This window comes from Mirounga leonina, unplaced genomic scaffold, assembly GCF_011800145.1.
Source record: "Mirounga leonina isolate KUSES-001 unplaced genomic scaffold, KU_Mleo_1.0 Mir_115, whole genome shotgun sequence".
Lineage (NCBI taxonomy): Eukaryota > Metazoa > Chordata > Mammalia > Carnivora > Phocidae > Mirounga > Mirounga leonina.
The window spans coordinates 48,807,139-48,828,624 of NW_023270268.1; the positions used below are offsets into that span (position 1 = coordinate 48,807,139).

The window sequence follows — 21,486 nt, forward strand, 5'->3', positions numbered from 1 at the left end:
CAAGCAGAATGTGCTCTAGGCCCTCTGAGAAAGGAGCAGCTGAACCAGATCAGTCATGGGGGTGGGCAGCTAGAGCGATTGTAATGGGCCGGGAAAGCATTCTCAAGAGGAAACGTCACCCACTAAGTTCTGAAGGATAGTCAGAGATTGCCCGGCTAGTGGAGCAGAGAGCAGCACGTACATGGCGCTAGATGCAACGTGCCAGTGAAGGCTTGGTGAGCTTAGGACCTGCATATGGTTCATGATGGCTGGAAGGATGCACCAGGCTAGCAAGTCATGGTACTGGAAAAGTAAATGGGGGCTTGATCATGTACTGCATAGCTTGTAATTCCTCCCAAAGTCTATAGAAAATAAAGAAATATCTTACAGGGAGAATCTGAAGGATTTTAAGTGGAGGTGTAGCATTCTCAAGCTTGCCTGCTGTCTAGCTCACACCTGGTAAAGTGGAGGCAAAGACTTACCCATACAAGGGAATAGCATTTCTGTGTCCCAAGTGTGAGGGGGAGCCTGGCAAGATTGGGGAACTGAAGGGATAGCTGTAGGGCTAAGTCATAGAGGGTGTGTATGAGGATGTGAAAGTGGGGAAGAGCCAGGGAAGTGTTGAATGTTGGCACGGAGATAAGCAGGTGTCGGATTTTGTAGTGCATGTTAAAGTGTTTGGACCTTCTACTAACAGCACTGAGAAATTACAGAAGGAAGGGTTTTAAATGAAGCATGACTTGATCAGAACTGTTGGGAAGGATTACTGACTATAACTAAGGAATGTCTGTGGGCAGGAAATTAGGCCACTGCCCACTTATCTGGATGAGAACTAATGGTTGCCTGGGTTTGAATGGTAACAGGGTGGAGAGAATGGACAGATTTTAACATGCAGTAAAAGGTCCCTCCTTTTGAGACAGTGTAGACTTGAGATACTAGTAAGTCTTCCATGTGGCAAAGTTAGGGTTGGATATAAGGATTCAGGAACCATCAGCATATGCATGATGTGATTGAGATTTACCAGGAAAGAAATGAAGATTTCCAAAAGGGACGAAGGAGGAGGAGTTGGGGAGGTAGAAGAAAAAGCAGTGAAGTGTAAAATCACCAAAGCAAAAAGAAGAGAGTATGTTAAAAATTAGATCACTGGAGTTAAGTGCAGCTGAGAGGTTGATGAGAAATGAAAGCAGAAAGGAAGAAGTTGAAGTTTCAGGAGGAAGGTGGGAAAATTGCTAAGTCTTGTTCCTGGGGACATAAGAGAATATATCCAGGGGAAAGATGGCAGGACTCCTCTTTGACAGAGGAGGGCCCCCTCTTCCTCTCTTACCAGGAGGAAAGAGGCAATGGTGGTCTGAATGCAAATACGTTTGGAGGCTGGGAAGGATAGGAAGGTGTGTCACTCATCATCCAGTTACTTCACTTTTCGCTGTGAAGTAAGAAGCAAAACCTGGCAAAGAAAGCAGGAGTATCGAAGGCTGGAAAGGGGCAGTGTATAGAAGGGAAGGGAAGGCTAAACAGGGCCAAGTATGTAGGAAGGCTGTGCACAGGATTGATAATCCTGTTGAAGCTGAAGGCCATTATTTGAAATGGCATTAAACCAGGCAGTTACAGGGTTTTCCCAGCATCACTGATAGTATCTTCTACAGATATTTATTGAGCACTGCTCTAGTTGCTGAGGATGGAGAAGCGAATAACACAAAGTCCCTGTTCACAAGAAGCTCACAATAAAAAAGGAGACAGTCAATCAATCAATATATAAAATGCATATTAAATATCTCAGCCTAGAGTTGGAGGAGAAAGGAGGGCAGCTGGATAGATTCAGGGTAGGCTTACTTGCAGGGGGCAAGGGAAGGAAATACTTTGATGAGATGATGGTTTAAATGATGGCACTACAGGTTGTAGGCTGGATAGAAGATAAAGGCAAAGGGAAAACAGAGTGGGCGTAGGGTGAGAGTTCTCAATGAAGTTCAAGGGCAGGTATAGAGGGAATAAAGAAAGAGAAACACTTCTAAGGATCAGAAGGTCAGAGGATAGGTTACTCAAGTTGAAGATTTCAAAGGTAGAACTATTCTGGGTGATGGCAACATCAGGATGTTACCATAAAAAATGCATGTGCTGATGTGGAGTGGAGGGGAAGGTCATGACAGGTCAGAAGGTTAAGAAATTCTATAGCTGAAGAGGAGCAGAGGTGGTCTCCACAGACCCTGATATTACCTGGGAAGGTGGCGGAACTTTCATGGAGGGGATGACTGAGTGAGGTGTCCGTCTCTAATAAACAGCGATGAATGTCTAGAAAGTTAAAGAAATAAGGAGTGGAGGCTGGAATGGTCGACTGGCAGAAGCCTAAATAAGCCCTGTGGCGAGTGATGATTTGGATGCTACTTGGAGTGATAATAGAAGGCTAGTTGTGCCTTTCAGTGTCTTGAAATGCTAGAGGGCCCGGGAGCTTCAGGAGGAGGGATTTTGGTTAAAGCAGAGAGCTGATGGCAGCACTGAGTGAGCAGGCTGAGCACTTAATACGTAAATACTTAATTTAATACTTATTTATTACTTAAACACTTAAAATGCTCCTTTAATCCTGTTTCCTCTCACATCCCAGACCCATATCTTTCCTACTCCAGAGAAAAGTTTGCAGGAGATTTCCTTCTGAATGGAGGTAAATGTTTGCTGACAAGAGTTAAGATTCTAGAGTCTTAGGATGTGCCACCTGATCTAGAAATGAGTTCACACAGGTTAGGGCTTTTGGCTCATGCATTGTCATATGTAACCGAATATAATTCAAGTGGGTAAATAGCAACCAGCGAGGGGAAATGGTGGAGGGCCACCTGTCTGGCATACTATTGTTGAGTTCCACTTGAGAGAATTAATTACTAATGAATTCATTTTTACTTATCTTTTCACTCAGAGTGAATCCGTGAGTTCTTATCTTAAAACAAAATGTTTGTTTAAACGTTTCTCAGAGGCACAATCTTCCTTCAAAATTAAAAAAAAACAGAAAACAACCCAAAACAGATTTGTTACATTTTAGAAATCCAAATATCTTTTAAAATTTTTATTTATTCATTTAATTTTATTTTGTTTTTAAAGATTTTATTTATTTATTTGAGAGAGAGAGAGCACAAGCAGGGGGAGGGGCAGAGGAAGAAGGAGAAGCAGACTCCCTGCTGCGCAGGGAGTCCCATGCTGAGCTCCATCCCAGGACCCTGAGATCATGACCTGAGCCAAAGGCAGACCCTTAACTGACTGAGCCACCCAAGTGCCCCTAATTTATGTATGTATGTATGTATGTATTTACTTAAACATTTCATATTTAAGTAATCTCTACACCCAACGTGGGGCTTAGACTTACAACCCCAAGATCAAGAGTCACATTCACTACCAAATGAGCCAGCCAAGCACCCCAAAATATCTTTTTAAAAAACTTCAGTCCAGAGGAGTCTAACAGTAGTAGGACCTTAGCTGTGAAGCTAAAAAAGGGGGTTCAGTCCACCGCACAGACTAGATCATTGGGCAGTCAAATTGGAATCAATTAGCAAGCAACCAATAGCCAGCCCTGCGTCTATTTCTCTGTGCTTGATGCTTAAAGCAGAAACAAGCAAGTCAACTAAAAAATGATGGATACGGCCCAAGCCATATCTTTAAATAGTTTTTTTGGTTAATCAAGGCTTTCCTGAACTTCAAAGAAATTCTTATTTAAAGAACTCCCAAATCATTAAAGGCTTATAATAAGATGTGCTTGAGGATCCAGTAGTTACTTAAAAATACTTCCAGAAAAGAAAGCTTTTGTTAAATCCATGGGCTTAATTTTCTGGTATAATGAAATTACCTGAGTGAAATTAGGATGTTTTGATACCTCTGCTAGTCTGAGACCAGATGAATTCATTATCCCCAAGCATATGTATATAGCAATTAATGATTTCACTAACTTAGAAGCCAAGAAGCAAAATATTTATTGTGTTTGTTCAGAGAAATAATTTAATTATATTTGAGTGGATCAAGTAAAGGAAGCAATATATAAAAAGTCATTAACCGAACTGAAAATTTCTCATAGCACTATCTATATTATCCAGTAGCAAGGATATAACAATATGTCTAGAAGAAATGGCACGAGTGATACCTTGAAAGCCCCCATAAACTCATATCCATGCAAATATGAATCTTTTCAAAGGGATTATAAGATAGTAGAAATAGACACTATGAAACTTGACATGATGTATTTTAACTATGGTAGTAAACTTAAAACCAAGAAAAGAAGTGAGAAGATTTGCAAAGTTTACAAATTGGTTGGGTTCCATGCAGGGCCCGTGGGGCAGGGTCAGACCCATTTCAGGCCCAGGCACTCACTCAGACCACGGTCAGTGGCTCTGACTCCAAATTTGCTCAGTCTCATGCCTCCTGAGCTGCCGCAGACCCCAGCTCCAGTTACGGGGGTTCTTACCTTGTCCCTTGGGACCTCACTTCTGGTTCATTCCCCACCTTTGGAAACAGTTTCAGTTTTTCTTTCCCTGTCTTCTGGGCCTGAAATGTAGCTTAGCTCTTAACCTCATTGCCTTTTGCCAGAACTTGCAGAACTTCCTTGGATCAGCACACTGCTGGTTACAGCTCCTTTGTCACAACTGGTTGTGGGTTTTCATCCCTCCATTGCTCTTAGCTGGGAACTTCTTCTGTTGCTGACCCTTATAGTCTATCTAAAATAGGATTCAATCTCACTGGACTGGCTCAGACTACTTCCACCTGAGCCTAAATGTTTCTTCATTTACCGAGGGAGGAACAGCTCACTAATCTTGTATGTCAACACAGAAAGCCAAGGATCCTGCTTTTCCCTAAGCCATCAACTACCACACCTATTAATTTTAAAATCTTGGAAGAATCAGGTTTTTGTCTTGTTTTATTTAATACAAAAAAATCTAATTTATGTGTGGAAAGTTAAAATTTTTTCAGATATTGCCTATCTGACTTTAAATGAACAATAAAAGTCATTTTTACTTCAAGCTTAGTAACAGAAAAAAGAAGTCATATCAAAATGTTTTAAGATGCTGATAGAGTACATGTGTGCTTTTCAAAGCTTTTAAATAACAGATGGTGATAATTTACTATGAAAAGACTTGACTTAACTGAGAAGGAAGGATTCTTTTGGAATGTCCATTATCGACTAGTTGTGCAAAATATTGGGATTAGATTCCTTGCTCTGGGTGGGGAGTGTACCTACAATTATTATTGCTTTTATATTCTGTGGAATATACTTTGAGTTATCTCTCAGGAATTGCACATCTCATACTGGTAACTCTTGTCATCGTTGATGATCTGAGGCTCCATCTTTCACCTCACCATGTGGTCATACAAATGGTGCCGTGATGTATGAAACATAGAGGAAGTCAGCCGGCAGCTTAACGTCTGTGGTCCACCAGATCTCTGGACTCATGGAGAAGATCCATCCAAGCGAGGGCTCAGAAAATCATAAGCCGATTTGGCAGGGCATGTGTCCAAGAGATGCTTTAGAACCTTGTGACTAGCCATGGAGACAGAAAATAAAAGAAAAGCTGTCTCCATGGCATGCCCATGATGAGGACTTACAGGACAAGGCTGGCTGTTGCCTGCAGCCTCCACAAGAGTAAATGCTCTTTCCCATGATCAAATCCCTCCCCTTCACTGGACAAGGTGACAAAGGCCAAACCCCTGCTTATTAGTTCCCACCTATCTGTTTCCACTAGTCACAGAGAGGTAGGGCTCCTTCCGGGGTGCTGAATCTTTGGGAATGTAGCTCTTCATCCTTTATCCATCCTGCATCCTTCCTTCAGAGTTGGCCTACCTTTCCACACCCATAGCCTCTTACACTCCAGTCCTCATATGTCAAGGCCATCACCCACCTTCTCAACCTGGAAAACAGCTCGGTACCTTACTCAAATATTCATTGAATGACCAATGAATGAATGAATGAAATGCTCCTCTCCACCTTTGCCCAGCTAATTCTTCCTTCACTCCCAGCACTCCTTGTACACCCATAACTCACATCTCACTTGTAGTTAGTTGTCCAATGTCTAGTTTTGCCAACTGCAATAAAAGCTTTGGCTTTTCTATCTTACTTGTCATTCTGTTTACAGGGCCTAGCATGGTGCAGGGCACATAGTAAGTTGCCCATACATATTGGTTGAATAAATAAATTATTTATTTATTTTCTTATATTTATTCTTGGGTTCCTTATCTTGAGGTCACAGAACCACTGCTGTCTAGGCAAAGTGATTTGTCAGGGCACCCAATACACAAATATGGCCACAAAGAAGTGTCCTCATTCAGGCTTTGTCCTGCTTACAGAAGTCAGATTTCTTGGCTCTGTGTTTCTCTGTCGAGGGTCCTGAGTTCAGCCCTCCTCTGTCTCATCTGTCTCCTCTGCTGGCAGGGAAGTCAGTCACTCTCTTCCCAGTTGTTTCATTTACCTTGCTAATTCTACGCTCCTAAGCTCGAATCAGGTCGGCAAGGAAACAATTTCTGGGGGTATTTCTCTTTCCCTCTATTTTCCTGTTTCAGGGAGAATTTGCAACTCATTTCCTACTCAGGTAAGCATTTCCAGCTCTCTAGGACCCACATTACCACTAGTCTGGCTCTTCTTGTCTGCCTCTAGTTCTCTCGGAGCTCCCACCCTTCTCCATAACCCATTTCCACTCTTGTCTCATGAAGCCCCTGTGCATTCCTTCTCTTGGGTGCCCTGAATTAGCTGAGCATTGCTGTTTTTCTCTATCCCTGGTTGCTTCATTCACAGCATGCTCATTCAGATTCCCGGTCAGCTCACAGATGCGACCACAGGCACACAGACACACTGCACATGACTCCTTGCCTTAGGTTACATATAAAATAAGAGCTTTACCCGTCTGCTGAATACTGGGTAAGCTTAGCAATTTGAAAGTGAGAACTGAGCATGGCTAGATACAGTTACATTAGAGGAGTTCATGTACATTATGAAGGAAGCAGTCTTGTTTCAGAGGAAAATCTGCAAGCTCTGAGGGCAGAGATTATACCTGTTTATTCACCGTGGTGTATTTAGTTCTGAATGGTGTTCGATATATAGGGGGACTCAAAAATATTTGCCAAGATGAAATGAAAATTTTCCAAGTCTTTTCATGCTCCGCAAGGAGAAAATTTTTTTGGAGAAGGCAAATGATTGAGCCTAATCCTCTGTGTTTTCGATAATATAAAAGAGCTATTTATTCATTACAAAATATAAACATGTGGAGCCAAACACAACCTTATGTCAACTCAGCACTTAGTTTGTTATACGTACTGAATTGAATAGTGCTCACTAGAGAAGAGCCTTCTTAACTGATTTTGACTACAGTGTTCTAAAAGCATTGATGACCCAGCTTATCCTCCTGCTGCGATCTTTTTTGCACCACTCTCTAACCAAAATTGATGCAAAGGCAGAATGTCTTGAGTTATTCTCAGTAATTACCTATTACTGAAGTTGCTCTGATCACTCTATTTCAATAACATGACCTGAAATAACAAAATGCTTACATGGGAGAAACATGGGTATGTAAGCTCCCTGCTTCCTCTTCAGACACACCTGCCAGTATCCGGGGAGCTTGGGGTCTACCTGACGGGAGTGACTGAGGGAACATCATAGCCTTTTTCATCACCTTCAATATCTTTCCTCAAAAAGGAGCATTTTTATTCATTAACATTATAATCAACGTGCAGCCCTGGTAACTTATTTTAAGTGATATATTGTATTTAAATTGCAGGAGAATCTCTAATAGCTTTTTGCTAGCAAAGAATCTTTTAGGATTCAAAATGCAAATTGGACCTGGAAAAGAAAAATTATTTTTAGACATATGGCACTTTAACTTAACAGTAACACAGTTTCAGGGCTTTCAATTATTAACAGAATATGTTTTGGGTTGTGAATTTTGGAGGAATCCCTATTGGAAAATTATTGACTGTCCTCTCTTTGCTGTGAGCCATTCATTTAAATGGGCTGTAAGATAAGGCTGAAGAATTTGGGGAGAGCCAAAAAAGGATTATTATTGTGGGTCCGTTAGACTTGAGATTTCTGTGATTATCTCAACAAATTCTAAAATTCAAGGCCAAATGAGGTGAAAAGAATTCATGTAGCTATATTCATGTTATAGAGCAATTAAAACCTTAATTGGGCATCAAACCCTTACCCCCCCAAAAAAACTGGTTGCCATATAATTTAATTTGGAATCTCTTACCCTCTCTGTGTAGCTTCTGAAATTAATGTTATTTGGATATGGAAGAATGATACTGTATTAAAAACGTCAACTTAAAATTAGACCTACGTTCTACCTAAAGTCATATTGGTGATCTTGGACATGTAACCACTCTGTGCCTAGATTTCCTTAAAACAGAGGTAATATGTCTTACTGTGTGGAGCAATTAATAAGGAAAAAAAGTTTAAAGCCAGAGAGGCAATTTAACATCACAGAAGAACTCAGACTCTGGCCACCACTGCTTGAGGTCAAACCTTGGTCTTGTTGCTCAACAACCATCCTCAATTTCTACAGCTCTAGAATTGGGGACAAAAGTAGAGTTACCATATACAGTTTAATAAAAACAAATTTTAAAGAATTTAGAAACGTGCCTCTCGAGCAGTAAGTGCTCGGTGCCTAACACATGTCAACCACTGAATATTATTAGTAATAGTAGTAGTAGTATTACATGAGCATCTTTGGCTGAACCCAAAAAAAGATCCTATATTTTACACTCTATATGTGAACCTGATATTGAGTTTATCTGTAAATCTGATAGCAGATGGATTCCAGGTTAAGCGTTTAGAAGTGTGTGCATGTGCATGTGTGTGTTTTTGTCTATACATTTAAGGTAAATTGGTCACATGCTTATATAAAATAGTTAGAAACTAATTATTGCTCAAGCTAAAACACAAAATAAAAGGTTTCCTTTTTTTAAAAAAATTTTTTTAAGTAATCTCTGCAACCAACATGGGGCTTGAATTCACAACCCTGAGATCAAGAGTTGCATGCTCTATCAACTGAGCCAGCCAGGTGCCCCAGTTGGTCTCCTTTCTGGAGAGTTGTTCTGCAGAATAATTCCCTATGCTTCCCTCAGATCTACTTGTATAAGTCCACAGACAGTTTCTGAACAAATGTATAGTGATGGCTTTTCTTGGTGCTGATCATTTAGACTAATGTAAGACTTGACCTTGGCTTAGCTGGAACTTAACTAGTGGTTGACAGGGAGTGGTTGATTAAATGATAAACTAACAGTCTAGATTACATTCAGCATGAGGTACTCCCCCCCCCCCACCCCAACCTTTCTTTAACCAAGGTATCACAAAAGCAATTTGGGGACAAGGATTTCATTTAAAAGTGAGGAGTGGACCGTGGAAGAATCCAGAATGTTTGTAACGAAAACCATTTGGTTTTTATTAGCATTAGTCTGTGTGCTTGCTAATTTTCAGTCATTTTCCCTTCAGGAATGGTCCCCTAGATTCTAGTTTCCACATTACTGCCTTTTGAATGGAGTCCTTTGTGACCCGTTGTGATTACATTGCATTTTCCTTGTGTTCTTTCAAAACGTTCTGACTTTGCCTTAATTTTGGCTGGGGGATGGTGGGAGGAGGGTAGCAGCAGGGGAATGAGGTCGACAATACTTTCAGAATGTTGTCAAAAAAGATTTTTAACTTGTCAAATTTGCCTAGTAACTAATATCAGGCTCAGTGTCTATTAATAAGACAAACACTTAAGACAGAAGGTTGGGTCAGAAATGGGTGTCCTAAGGTCTTTACAAGAGCATTTGTTCCTGGGTACCCCAACGTTTCTCTGACCTCTTCTAGACACTTCCAGAACAGTCATAAGCCAGGTTGATTATAGTGATTTTAAGGAAATGAAATGAAAATGTGTGGCTTGGAGTCAAAAAGCCAAGGGCTTGGGCTGATTTGGAGAGAACAAGCTGAAAACAGTTTTGCTCATATACCATTCCCTAAACCTTAGCTCCATGCAGAGTAAGAGGGTCAGAAAAGAAATTTTTTCATAGAATCAGATGTGTGGCACTTATATTGTAAATAGATGCCTAACCTATTTAAAATGTTTGACACTAACATATAATTGTAATAATTGAGGATGAAATTTTTTGAATCCATTCCCCCTTAATATTGTTGCCCGTTTTGTACATTTCCTGGATAGTTCAAAAGCCTCAAAGGAATGAAGGAAAAAGTATAGTCAATTCTAATTATTTGCGAATTCCCTATGTGCTAACTCACCTACTGGCTAAAATTTATTTGTAACCCCAGAATCAATACTTGTGGTGCTCTTAGGTCATTTGCAGACCTGAGCAGATTGGTGAAAGATGTGAGTCGCCCTCCACTTGTGTCCCCGGCTGAGGTCCAACAAGGACTGTAAGCAAGGGTCCTTCTCTTGGTCTATTTAATGCCGTATTTTTCATATTTTTTGTGCTTTTTATTGGTTATTTCCTGGTTTAAAATGGCTCCCAGACATAGTGCTGAAGGGCTGTTAGTGTTTCTAAGCACCAGAAAGCTGTGTTGTGCCTTACAAAGAAAAAAACCTGTTAGTAAGCTTTGTTCCATCATGAGTTACAGCATTATTGGCCGTGAGTTCAGTATTAATGAGTCAATGATATATATTAAATAAAATGTCTTTCAATTAAATAAAAACACACATAAAACAAGATTATGTATTGATCAGTTGATGAAAATGCTATGTAATCAGGGGCTCATAAGAACCTAACCCTGTATTTTCCCAAGGGTCGATGACTCTACTTGCTAATTCAGTGTTAGTTGTGACTTTACAACAAACTCCATCAAATAAAAAGAGTTGACCATATTCATAATTCCCATGAATTCATTCTCATGGAAAAGCATCAGTGATCTACTAAGTAGGAACCAACTTTAAATAAGGTTAAGTCCACAATAAAGTGCCACAACACAAAGCTTTATGTTATCCAGTTTATTTATTTGCTGCTTGTGGCAATCATATTTATTTCCAATTTCCCTTATTTTACTGACAGTTTCCCCAGGAGCACTTGACACACGCAGAAATTTCTTTAAACACACACACACACAAGACCAGAAAACTAGCCTCTAGGGAATGTACATGTATAAACATTGAAATATTTCTTGTGCATAGTGCCAAAAATCCTGTTTTCAGCTAGCAAACTATTGATGTTGTTGGAAAGCAGGGTATAGGGGCACCTGGGTGGCTCAGTCAGTTAAATGTCTGCCTTCAGCTCAGGTCGTGATCCTGGCGTCCTGGGATCTAGCCCCACATTGGGTTTCCTGTTCAGTGGGGGAGCCTACTTCTCCGTCTCCCTCTGCCCCTTCCTGCCACCCCCACTCGTGTGTGAACGGGCGCGCTCTCTCTCTCAAATAAATAAATAAATAAATAAATAAATAAAATAAAATTATAAAAAGCAGGGTATACAGGTAGGAAAGGGGGATCATGTGGCATGGAAGCCATCGGCATTCAAAGACAGACCAAGGGTCTCCCCTTCTTGAGCTGACAGGCAGAGGAATTCTAGTGTAACTGGCGTTTCATCATGTCTAATTATGTCTGGCCACTGGTGGAGTGGTTGTGCCTCAGGTCTGTCCCCTGAGTGGCCCAGAAGCCTCCTGAGATTAGAGAGAGCTCATCGTAGAGGAATAGAAAGTCAAGCTCAACAAAAATGTCCCTTGAACAAAGCCTTGCCCATCAGAGAAGAGAAATAGTTCTGAATGGAGTGGAGGTTTTGTTATTATAGTCTCCCCCAAACCAGGCCTATTTGTCCTTGTGGTTCTTGGGAGAGGGAGGCATGGAGGTAAAATGTAAGTCAGCTATTTACCCGGAGGCACCAGGAGTCTCTTTGGGACTCCTCTAGGACAATGACAGATGACAGAAAGGCAGTTTCACACAGTTCCTACACCAGGAGCTGGGTCATGGGTGGGGTCTGGGGTGAGAGGTTGTGGAAGCCAAAGGCAATAGAATAGAGTGGAGGCCTGCAGGGTGGGGAGTGGGCTTGTAGACAGGAGACACATGTGTGGCTTCCTGCAATACTGTGCCAGGGATTTATAAGGGACTAAAATGCAGTTAGAAATATAGGTTGTCATGATGGGAGCCCATTGACACAGACTGGAAAAGCAAGAAGAAATATGCCTGATTCATCTAAGTATGAATATGGTATTGGATTCTCTTGTCCTCATTTTCCATGTTTCTCTGTTCTCTAATCTGATGATTTTCCCCTGGCTGCTTATTAGAACCACTAGGGAAGCCTTAAAAAAATGCCTGGACCATCTCGAAGATTCTGCTTTAATTGATCGGGGTGAATTCTGGGTGTCTGGATGCTTAAAAGGCTTCTAAGGTAATTCACATGGTTAACCAGGGTTGAAAAGTACTGCTCTGAAACATATCCCTGAGAATTTTCACTCTCCAGAACCCAGTGGATTATATCCAAAGATTGATTAGGCAGGAATCCTGCTACATGCCCACTTCAAGAAGGTACACTTCTGGATGTGCCTTTGAGTACAAATCGGCTCCATTGCCACTCACCTCCCTGCTTGCCCTGCTGTGAAGAATTCATCTGTTGTTGTTTTAACCTCTTCCTTCTTCCTGGATACTACAGACCTTCCAAGTCCTGATGCTTTCTCGAGACTACCTTTGACCCAGGGCTAGTTGCTGCTGATAAGGTTGACATTAGGGAAGGAGGGCAGCCGCGCTTACATAGTGGCAGGCAGGGGAGGAAGTAGAGGGCAAGGGGAAAATAAAGGCAGCTGAGAAGGAGTGGAAAAGAAGAGAGAATGCAGATCACTGCTTCTCACACAGCCCCATCTGGTCTACCCAAAATATGGAGGGAAGAGGGTGGTGAACTTGGAGCCCCCGTGGGAGCCTGAGTGCAAGGCCTGGGGCTTCATCATTTACTAGCTGCTTGATCCTGGGGAAATTACCTAATCTTGTACAACTGAAAAGTGGTGAAGCTCAGGGATTCAAAACAGGTCTGCCTGATTTAAGGAACCCAAACATTTTCCCAGCTTATACAGCACCTTCTAATCCATACCCACACAATGGACCCTTGGTAATGAATACAGTAATTAATAACTTCCCAGATGGTAGTTGAGCTTGTTTTAAAATTCCTATAGTCAAGGAATTTGGGAGAATGTTACAAGAAGATTAGTTAGGGAAAAAATTGTGTGTCATAGATTATCAGCCTAGAACATTTGGAATTGTCATTCATAAGAAATAAGCTCATTATTAATAGAAGATTACTTTTCTTGTCTTTATGTGACTATTTTCTTAAATTAAAAATGCTTTTTTTTTTCTTATTGCAAAAGCAATGCATGTTCATCTAATACAAATTGGAAAATAAAGATAAGCAACTAATACAAAATTAAACACACTCATAATCCACCAACCTAGATATAACTGCTGTAAACGTCTTTTAGACTTTCTGTGCTTTTATATAGATTTTTAAAAAGTGTAAGTACTGTTTCTTTCACTTCACAAATATCTGGTCAGCAACATTCCGTGTCAATACGTTTGCCTTTCCTACATCATTTTTTATGTCTGCTGATGAAGGTGAATACTTTTATTTGCTTTTAAACCACACTTGTTTACTCAGAAGTCAGAAACACACAGATAAGGAAACATCTGAAGAGCCCAGGTGTGGCTCTGTGGAGAGGTTGAGTAATTCAAAACAAAGTGCAAAATATAAAAACAATTACAACCAGTTTGACAGTTGTGTGTCTGTTTCCTACAGCCCTTCTACCCACAGGTCTACCGCTGACTTCAAAGAAAAGTCAGCACAGAGGAGGTCCGGAGGATAAGGTGCAAACCGAGAATCAAACCCACGATAAGAGATTAAAGGAAGCTTGATCAAAGACCCGGCATAAAAGTGCTAGCTCATGACTTGCCTTGGCCCACGGCCCCAAAATATTCACCAGAACAGAGAGCACTCTTTGAAGTGATTGGAAGCGCCCATGCTCAGATGAGCTCTCTGGTCAAAGGGAAGTTTTAAAAAGTGGCACAGGAAGGAGTTGGCAAAGTTGCCTCTTCCTATCTCTGGCCTGCACAGCCCTCACAAATTGTTTGAACACTGCTTCTTTGGTTTGTTTTCCAGATAGAAGTCGTTTAACTGGGTGTCAAGTACGAATTCAACCTGATCGGGGAAAGATCACTTGTTTCCTTTGTGGGAGATGTGAGAAGTGTAGAGGCATTTCACATGGCAGCGGACTTGTGCTCACAAGCATGGAGCTGCTCCACTGCTCCTCCTTTTTCTTCAAGGTGTTTAAAAGAGCATGAGATATTTCCAAACTGGCAGTAAGACTTGCTCATTAGTGTCCTTGTTCATTCTACTCACTCATTACTCGTTCACTGCTCTCCCCTCCTTGGAGTTTATTGCTCCTTGTGGTGTTAGGACATAAACCATCCATTTCCCCAGGGAGGAGAAGAAAATGGAAGTGCTCCGAAAATGGCAGTTGCCTCTACAACATTCAGTTTAAATACTTAAAAGTATTTTAAAAGACAAGAGTTACATAAAATTGCTAAAAATGTATGCTTAGAACATCTTTGGTTAGCACTTCTTTCAGGCTCCAATTTACTGGTTTTTCACTTTTTATATGATAATTCTTCAAGTGTTGAGGGTCTTTATTTTCACTTCCCCTGTCATCATCTCTTCATTTCTTTCGACGTTTAAGGGAATTACTTTTTCTACCTTTTTGAAATCAATTTCCTCATCTCTACCTGATGTTTCAAGTTAGAGTTTTTACTGACAAATCTTGATTGAGTGCAACATGAGGCTCTGTAAGAGACCTGGAAAGCGCATTCCCTTCTTTACTGGAACCACACAGTCTAGGTGAGGAGATCATGGTTTTTCCAACAACAACAAAAATGAATACGATGGCAGCTGATACGGATTTTGTGAGGATAGTCCTTAAAGAAGGAGGATTTGAACTGAGCCTTGGAAATGCCTGAAATCTCTAAACATGAAAAAATTAAAAAGGATATTTTAACAGGGGTTGATGCACCATGGTCAGTTACAAAAGCAGAAAACTATAGGCATTCACAGTAGAAACTGAGCACAGTCATTTAAACTGGGCCCAATGGCACATGTGAGGAAGTGGGGAGAGAGAAGCTTCACGGGATAAAATCAGAGTGAGAATATGCTGTGGGATCTGGATTTTTCTTCTTTTTTTAAATTTCTCCTAGAGTCATTTATTCCATCCATGATTTTATTTGTTTTCTTTTTATTCATGTATAATTAACATGCAGTGTTATATTAGTGTCAGGTGTGGATTTTATTATTATATTTGTATTATTTATATATTTTTCTGGATTTTATTATAAATGCAGACGGAGCATATTGAAAACCTCAGAGTGGAAATGGCATGTGAAAATGTTATGGCAATAATCGGGCTGGCACACAGGATGGATTGGAGTAGGGAGAGGCCTGGGGCCATAACCTGGGCAAAAGGGCCTAGATAGAGCCTAAGAGAAGGAGGGCCCAAAACAGAGCAGAAACAGTGGGCATTGCAAGGATGGGATGGACTGGAGGCCATGAGATGAGAACTGGTCTGACCTGCAGGAGCAGAGGAGGGGGTGTGTGGGAGGAGAGAGTAGGACTCACAGATGACTCAGTGCCGTGGTCACACATAACCATTTGTGCATATGCCTTTTATGAGGTGCTAGATGATGGGAATACAAAGAGGCTAAGTTCATCAACAGAATGGTCAGGAAGACACCGTAGGTGTCCACAATCAGAAACCTCATCTGAGCATTCAAGACTGAGTGAGGCCATGAGCTCTCAGGAGTTCAGAGAAAGAAAGAGTCCCTGAAGTGTGGAGTCATGGGAACTTCAGGGAAAAGATGGGACATATGCTGAACAATGAATAGTGGGTAGCATTTGGGAAGAAAGGGAAGAGAAGTTAGAAGGGTGGGGTGAGGGAGAGAGAGGAAATAGTACCGGGTAGAGAAACACAGGAGTGTTTGTGGCACATGGAGCAAGCCTATCTGGTTGGAGCAGAGAGTTTGTATAAAAACACAGAGGCGGGATATAAAGAGAAAAGGCAGAGGGAGACTTTTGACTAGTCTCGGAAAGATTTAGAGGCCAACTTAAAGAGTTTTGTAATTTAACCTGGGCAGTGTCAAGCCACTGACATTTTCCAGTGAGAGAGTGACTAGCAAAAGTGTATCTGGGGAAGTTTCATCTGTGAAAGATGTGTGGGATATATCCAAGGAGGGAGAGAGGGTGCTAGCATGATGAGTAGATGGGGGACTGCTAGTTAAAAGGGAGCGAGAATAAAAACTGATCAAGGCAAGAGTACAGAAAAGAGGTAAAAGAGTTACCAAGAAGCCTAAAGGGCAGGGGGAAATACAGAGTTTTACCCAAGGCTCAAACCTGGGAGGCCGTGATACGGGCCGTGCTCTACACCATTGTGCACAAGCCCAAAGAGGACTGGTCTGGAGATGACCCGTAGTTAAGCGTCAGAGACATGGAGCTTGAGGGGGCAGCCAAGCAAACACACCCAAAAGAAGGTGATGAGAAGCGGGGCCGTGACGTTCAGCTGGAATATAGACTGAACCATCATTCCCAGTTGAAAAAAGTCCGCGCACCTTAGCAATTGTTTGAAGTTTTTAATTAATGAATTAATTTTTTCAGAAAGCGAAGTATTTTCAAAAGCTTGTTTGAGAACTTACCCTCTCGCGATACAGCTGCATTCTCAATTGCTCTTTTGTTTTCACTGCAGAACAGTTCAACTTGTAGGAGAAGGAACGTGGGGAGGTCAGTGGGAAGGTTTTCTAACTATTCCAGGTGTTAGAAACTGTGGGCGTTGGGCCTCCTGGACGTAATATCCTCCTCAGGCAGTAATTCCTATTTTATGCATCCTTCTATCAACTGCGGTACCTAGAACAGTGTTTTGCACACTGTAAATACTCCCTGTTGGCTCATTTCCATTTTCATCGTGGTTCTCAAAGATAAAAGAGTGGACATAAGAAAAGCTAACAAGCTTACAGCCAATTTTATAATGACAGACTCTACAAAAACAAATGCAAATCAGATGTCCAATTTGAATTGCAAAAATATTGTAAGCAAGGTCCAAGAAGTAATAACGGCAGCTTCAGATCTTTACTAAAATGATAAAATCCATGAACAGTCCCACAGGGGCACCTGGCTGGCTCAGTCGGTGGAGCTGTCGACTCTTTGATCTCGGGGTTGTGAGTTCAAGCCACATGTTGGGTGTAAGGATTACTTAAAAACAAAAAACAAGCAAAAAACAAAAAACAATCCCACATCCCTTGGAGTCTCAGAGACATTCAAAAGTCACAGCACCTTGAAGAGTAAAGTCAGCAGCTAAAGGTATTAGAGTAAAGAGACACCTTGTGTCAGCCCCCAGGCTCAGGCTGGTTAAGGCAGACTGGTATTCTTTTTTTCATCTGAGATAGGAACTAGCAAGAACTTCAGTTATTTGGAGGTGGGGGTGAGATGTAGGATGGGAGGACCAAGACCTCTCAGAAATAAACCAAACCAACTATAATAAAGGAGAGGAGGACTATACATAGATAGTCATCATTCCTCTTCAATTGACAGTAACGTAAGAAAGAAAAAGGAGCCTCAGTCCAGTTGACTTGATCATAAAAGAGAAACAACAAGGCTCTTGTTCCCCCTTCCAAACTACTTAAGAAATACACCCTTCGTTTTATCTCGTTCTTTCTCTGGTCTTTCAGCCGCTCGACTGATCCAGAACATGGATGCTACTGCTGAGCCTTGTACAGACTTTTTTAAATATGCCTGTGGAGGCTGGTTGAAACGCAACGTCATTCCTGAGACCAGCTCCCGTTACAGTAACTTTGACATTTTAAGAGATGAACTAGAAGTCATTTTGAAAGGTTAGTGGAGTTTGTGTCTATGCATCAAAGATTTCTCTCTTAATATATCCATTTTTTAAAGATACAACTCTTAGCCATTATGGAGAATGTCACAGAAGATTAAAGTCGATAATCCCTCCAAGTTTTGTGGCTCACCACTAAGTCACTCTGAGGGTGGTAACACTGAAATGGATACGTTGGCATCTCAGCATTCCTGCTTTCATGTGTGGGTACACGTACGATAAAGCTCTGTTATTCCTACAGATGGCATCTTTATGCCATTTCACATAAGAAGAAATTAATTGATTGCCACTAAACACTACCTCCATTGTTTTTCCACTCTGGTCCTGGGTCGAAGTCAGTATTGAGTCATTATTGTGTTGAAGATGTTACTGACATTTGCATCCCAGAGCAGGTATATTTATTCTAACCCATCTAAGACATTCTCCTTGGGAAGCTGAGGAAGTCTTGTCTAGTCTTCTGCTATCCTCCATCTTCTGTTCCCCTCTTCTAGAAGTTACTTTGTAGAAACACAATTTTTGCTATTTTCAAACTCCAACCAAGTAGAATAATTCAGTCAGTTTATTTGGAGCATGAATAGTACAATCACACAAAGATAATTATTTCCAGCCATAGATAGAAGACTATCATATTAAATTCCATATTCCTCTGCATTATTATTTCTTTTTAATTTCAATTTCAAAAACAGTAACTTATGTATGGCAGAGCAGTACACCTCACTGTTCACAAAAAAAGATAATCTCGTCGAAAAGACTTTCATCTAACTTGGCTAATGAAATCAACTCCCAGTTCTGCACTAGGAATAAGGTAAGGGGTTTAGCTTTTCCTATAGAGTTTAGAATGAGGACGGAGTGAACCTGCATACACAAAAACAAGCTTTTTTTCTGAACCCACATTGCAAATGTTAATTACAGCTGCAAAAGAGCAATTTTATTGATGTGTTTCATTAAATGCTCTATTTCAGATGTTCTTCAAGAACCCAAAACTGAAGATATAGTAGCAGTGCAGAAAGCAAAAACATTGTACAGATCTTGTATAAATGAATGTAAGTGCTTTCCATTTTATCTCATTAACAGTGTGCCCAAATATGCAAAGACTTCATAATGAATTTATTTTCATTGTTTTCAAAAGCTGCCATTGATAGCAGAGGCGGAAAACCTCTACTCAGTCTGTTACCAAATATATACGATTGGCCAGTAGCAACAGAAAACTGGGAGCGAACATATGGTAAGGCAATTTTTTCTTCTTTTTTAAAAAAATAATTTCCACGTAAAATCTGTGTTATTATAGTATCATATTAATGCACTAAACCTTCTAAAAGTATACTTCACCTTTCGTTGCTTTAGGTACTTCTTGGACGGCTGAGAAATCTATTGCACAACTGAATTCTAAATATGGGAAAAAGGTCATTCTTAATTTTTTTGTTGGCACTGATGATAAGAACTCTGTGAACCATATAATTCATGTAAGTTTGTGTGGCTGACAGCCAAAGTTATCTTTAAATTGTGATAAAATGTCTACATACATTGTTACTGATATTTAGAAATAATGCATATTCTCATTTGAATTGCATGAGCAAGATAGTAATAAATTTGTGCTCTGTCCCCAATACCTGGATTTCCAATTTTGGAAGTATTTTCTTAATGCTGTGTTTTAGACATTCATCTCTCCCTTCTGCTACCGTTGGTCTAGATACTGCTTTCTTCATAAAATAAAGAAATGAAAGGGCCTCCTATTTAGAAAAAGCGCCCGATTTCTCTGTGTGTTCATGAAAAGAGCATGGTTTGGTTTACATAAGTAATGCAAGTCTAGAAACCAAAATTTCTAATTGCTTCCAAAAAGAACATAGAAAAGGGTTTTTGAATACAATTTTGGTTGTTACTAAAGAATATCTGAACTTTTTTTTGGGTGAAAGTAAATAAAATATTCTTTTAAAATGGATTTATTAGATTTTTTTTCTCATGTAAGCCATTCATTTAGGTTTACTTAAGGTGCCACCTAAGATGAGATTAATACTTAATGAGTATGTTTGGAATGGACTAAAACATTTACAGAACTTTTATTTGGTTTCCTGTAAAAGAAAGTACCCCAAAAGCTGCAAGTCACAGATTCATATTTATGTCACTATTGCATAAATCTTTATGGCCATTTTTATCAAATCATAAAAGAAATTGAACCCAGCTCTTTTCTACAGTGGACCACTTTCTCCTTCCAGAATTCACTCCTTTGGCTCTTAAGTGCCAGCATCCCCCATGATCACCATGGAGAGATTTCCTAGGGGGAATTGGAAGGTTGGAAAGGGGCTGAACCCTACCTGTGGTGACACCTTCTGGCTCTTTGGTATTGTCGTGGGCTCTTTACAGCTGCTGGCTTTCTCACTCTAATCCATCCGTGCTCTCACTTGCCCCGGACCCATCTAACCATGCAGTGCATAGGAAGCAATCTCACAGAGCTGGGAGTGTGTCCAGGTGGCTCTCACTGGAAGACAGTGGACCAGACACACCAGAGCAGAGCCTTGTTTCTTCTTTCACACACCCAGCTGCCAGGATTTGAGCAGAGCGGGAGAGAACTGAGGAGAAGTCTCCTCTATCCCCCTAGGGTAGGAGATGTAAAAAAAATCTCTGGCAAGATTTCCCCTAGCCAAACAGTTTTAGAATTACCATAGAGGTTTCCAATTTTTGTTTTTTTCCATCCCAATTAAGGGTGAGAGTAGAAGAGAATGTCCCCCAGGAGAGCATATTAGGATCTCAGGAAGCCAAATGTCCTGTAAATGTATAATTTAGAAACTTCCAAGTCCTAGATTCTAACATGTTTTTGTCCACCTGCCCCTTCCATTTTGCATTAAAAAATCCTTCCCAGTGTATTTTCATTCAAGTTTTCTTTGGTTTTCCTCAAATACCTGCAGCATAATCTTCCAGATTGCTTAACTACCCATCAGTGTGACACTTCCAAGTGGTGTGGAAACCATTGCCTAATTTGTATTCACTCATTGTCTGATTGTCACCCTTATAAGCAGCAAGAACACTAGGATCTTGTTCATACATAGATAAACATGCTTATATGTTGTCCAACTGTCCCACATCAACTGAACGGTTTATTTTCTTCCTTGTATATTTTTTATAGATTGACCAGCCTCGACTTGGCCTCCCTTCCAGAGACTATTATGACTGCACTGGAATATATGAAGAGGTAAACAAACAAAAACACAAAACTACGGGAACAATTGGTGTAAACTTATAAATAATGAAAAAGACTTAAGGCCAGATTTAAACTTAACCCTCTGTGTTCTTCACTCAGAACAGATACTTAATATTATACATAATAGTGAGCTTCCTTTGACTGAATGAATATTTTCAGCAGACTGAATGAAAGTCTCCTGAGAAATAAGAAAACTTGGAAGTCCTGATTTGTGTCTCGATTCTTACTATTGAAGTCAGATGACCCATTTTGAAAAGTGCATTTTAAGTGTTTCATTTCCTCTATAAATTGAGTCGTTTAAAAACTGAACAGACGAATCATGGTCTAGGGTGGTGCCCGTGAGGATCGGGGAGTGGTCTGTGCTAAGACACATCCTATTCTGCGGACCCTTTCAGAGCTTTTGGATGTGACACTTAGGGAACTACCTAGGTAGGAGCTTCGGGTTCAGACAAACCTTTGTAGCCACCTC

The 21,486-nt window shown here is 40.6% G+C and overlaps 1 protein-coding gene across 4 annotated transcripts in view; it reads left to right on the top strand.

The window, feature by feature from the left end:
• MME (membrane metalloendopeptidase) overlaps positions 1–21,486 on the top strand; it is a 108,162-nt gene that overhangs the window by 24,655 nt on the left and 62,021 nt on the right. For all 4 annotated transcript variants that reach the window (XM_034997485.1, XM_034997455.1, XM_034997464.1 and 1 more), the window contains exons 4-8: positions 17,658–17,819; positions 18,784–18,864; positions 18,951–19,046; positions 19,166–19,284; positions 20,943–21,008. In XM_034997485.1, coding sequence (XP_034853376.1) covers positions 17,658–17,819; positions 18,784–18,864; positions 18,951–19,046; positions 19,166–19,284; positions 20,943–21,008 — 524 coding nt within the window. The remainder of the gene's footprint in view (positions 1–17,657; positions 17,820–18,783; positions 18,865–18,950; positions 19,047–19,165; positions 19,285–20,942; positions 21,009–21,486) is intronic.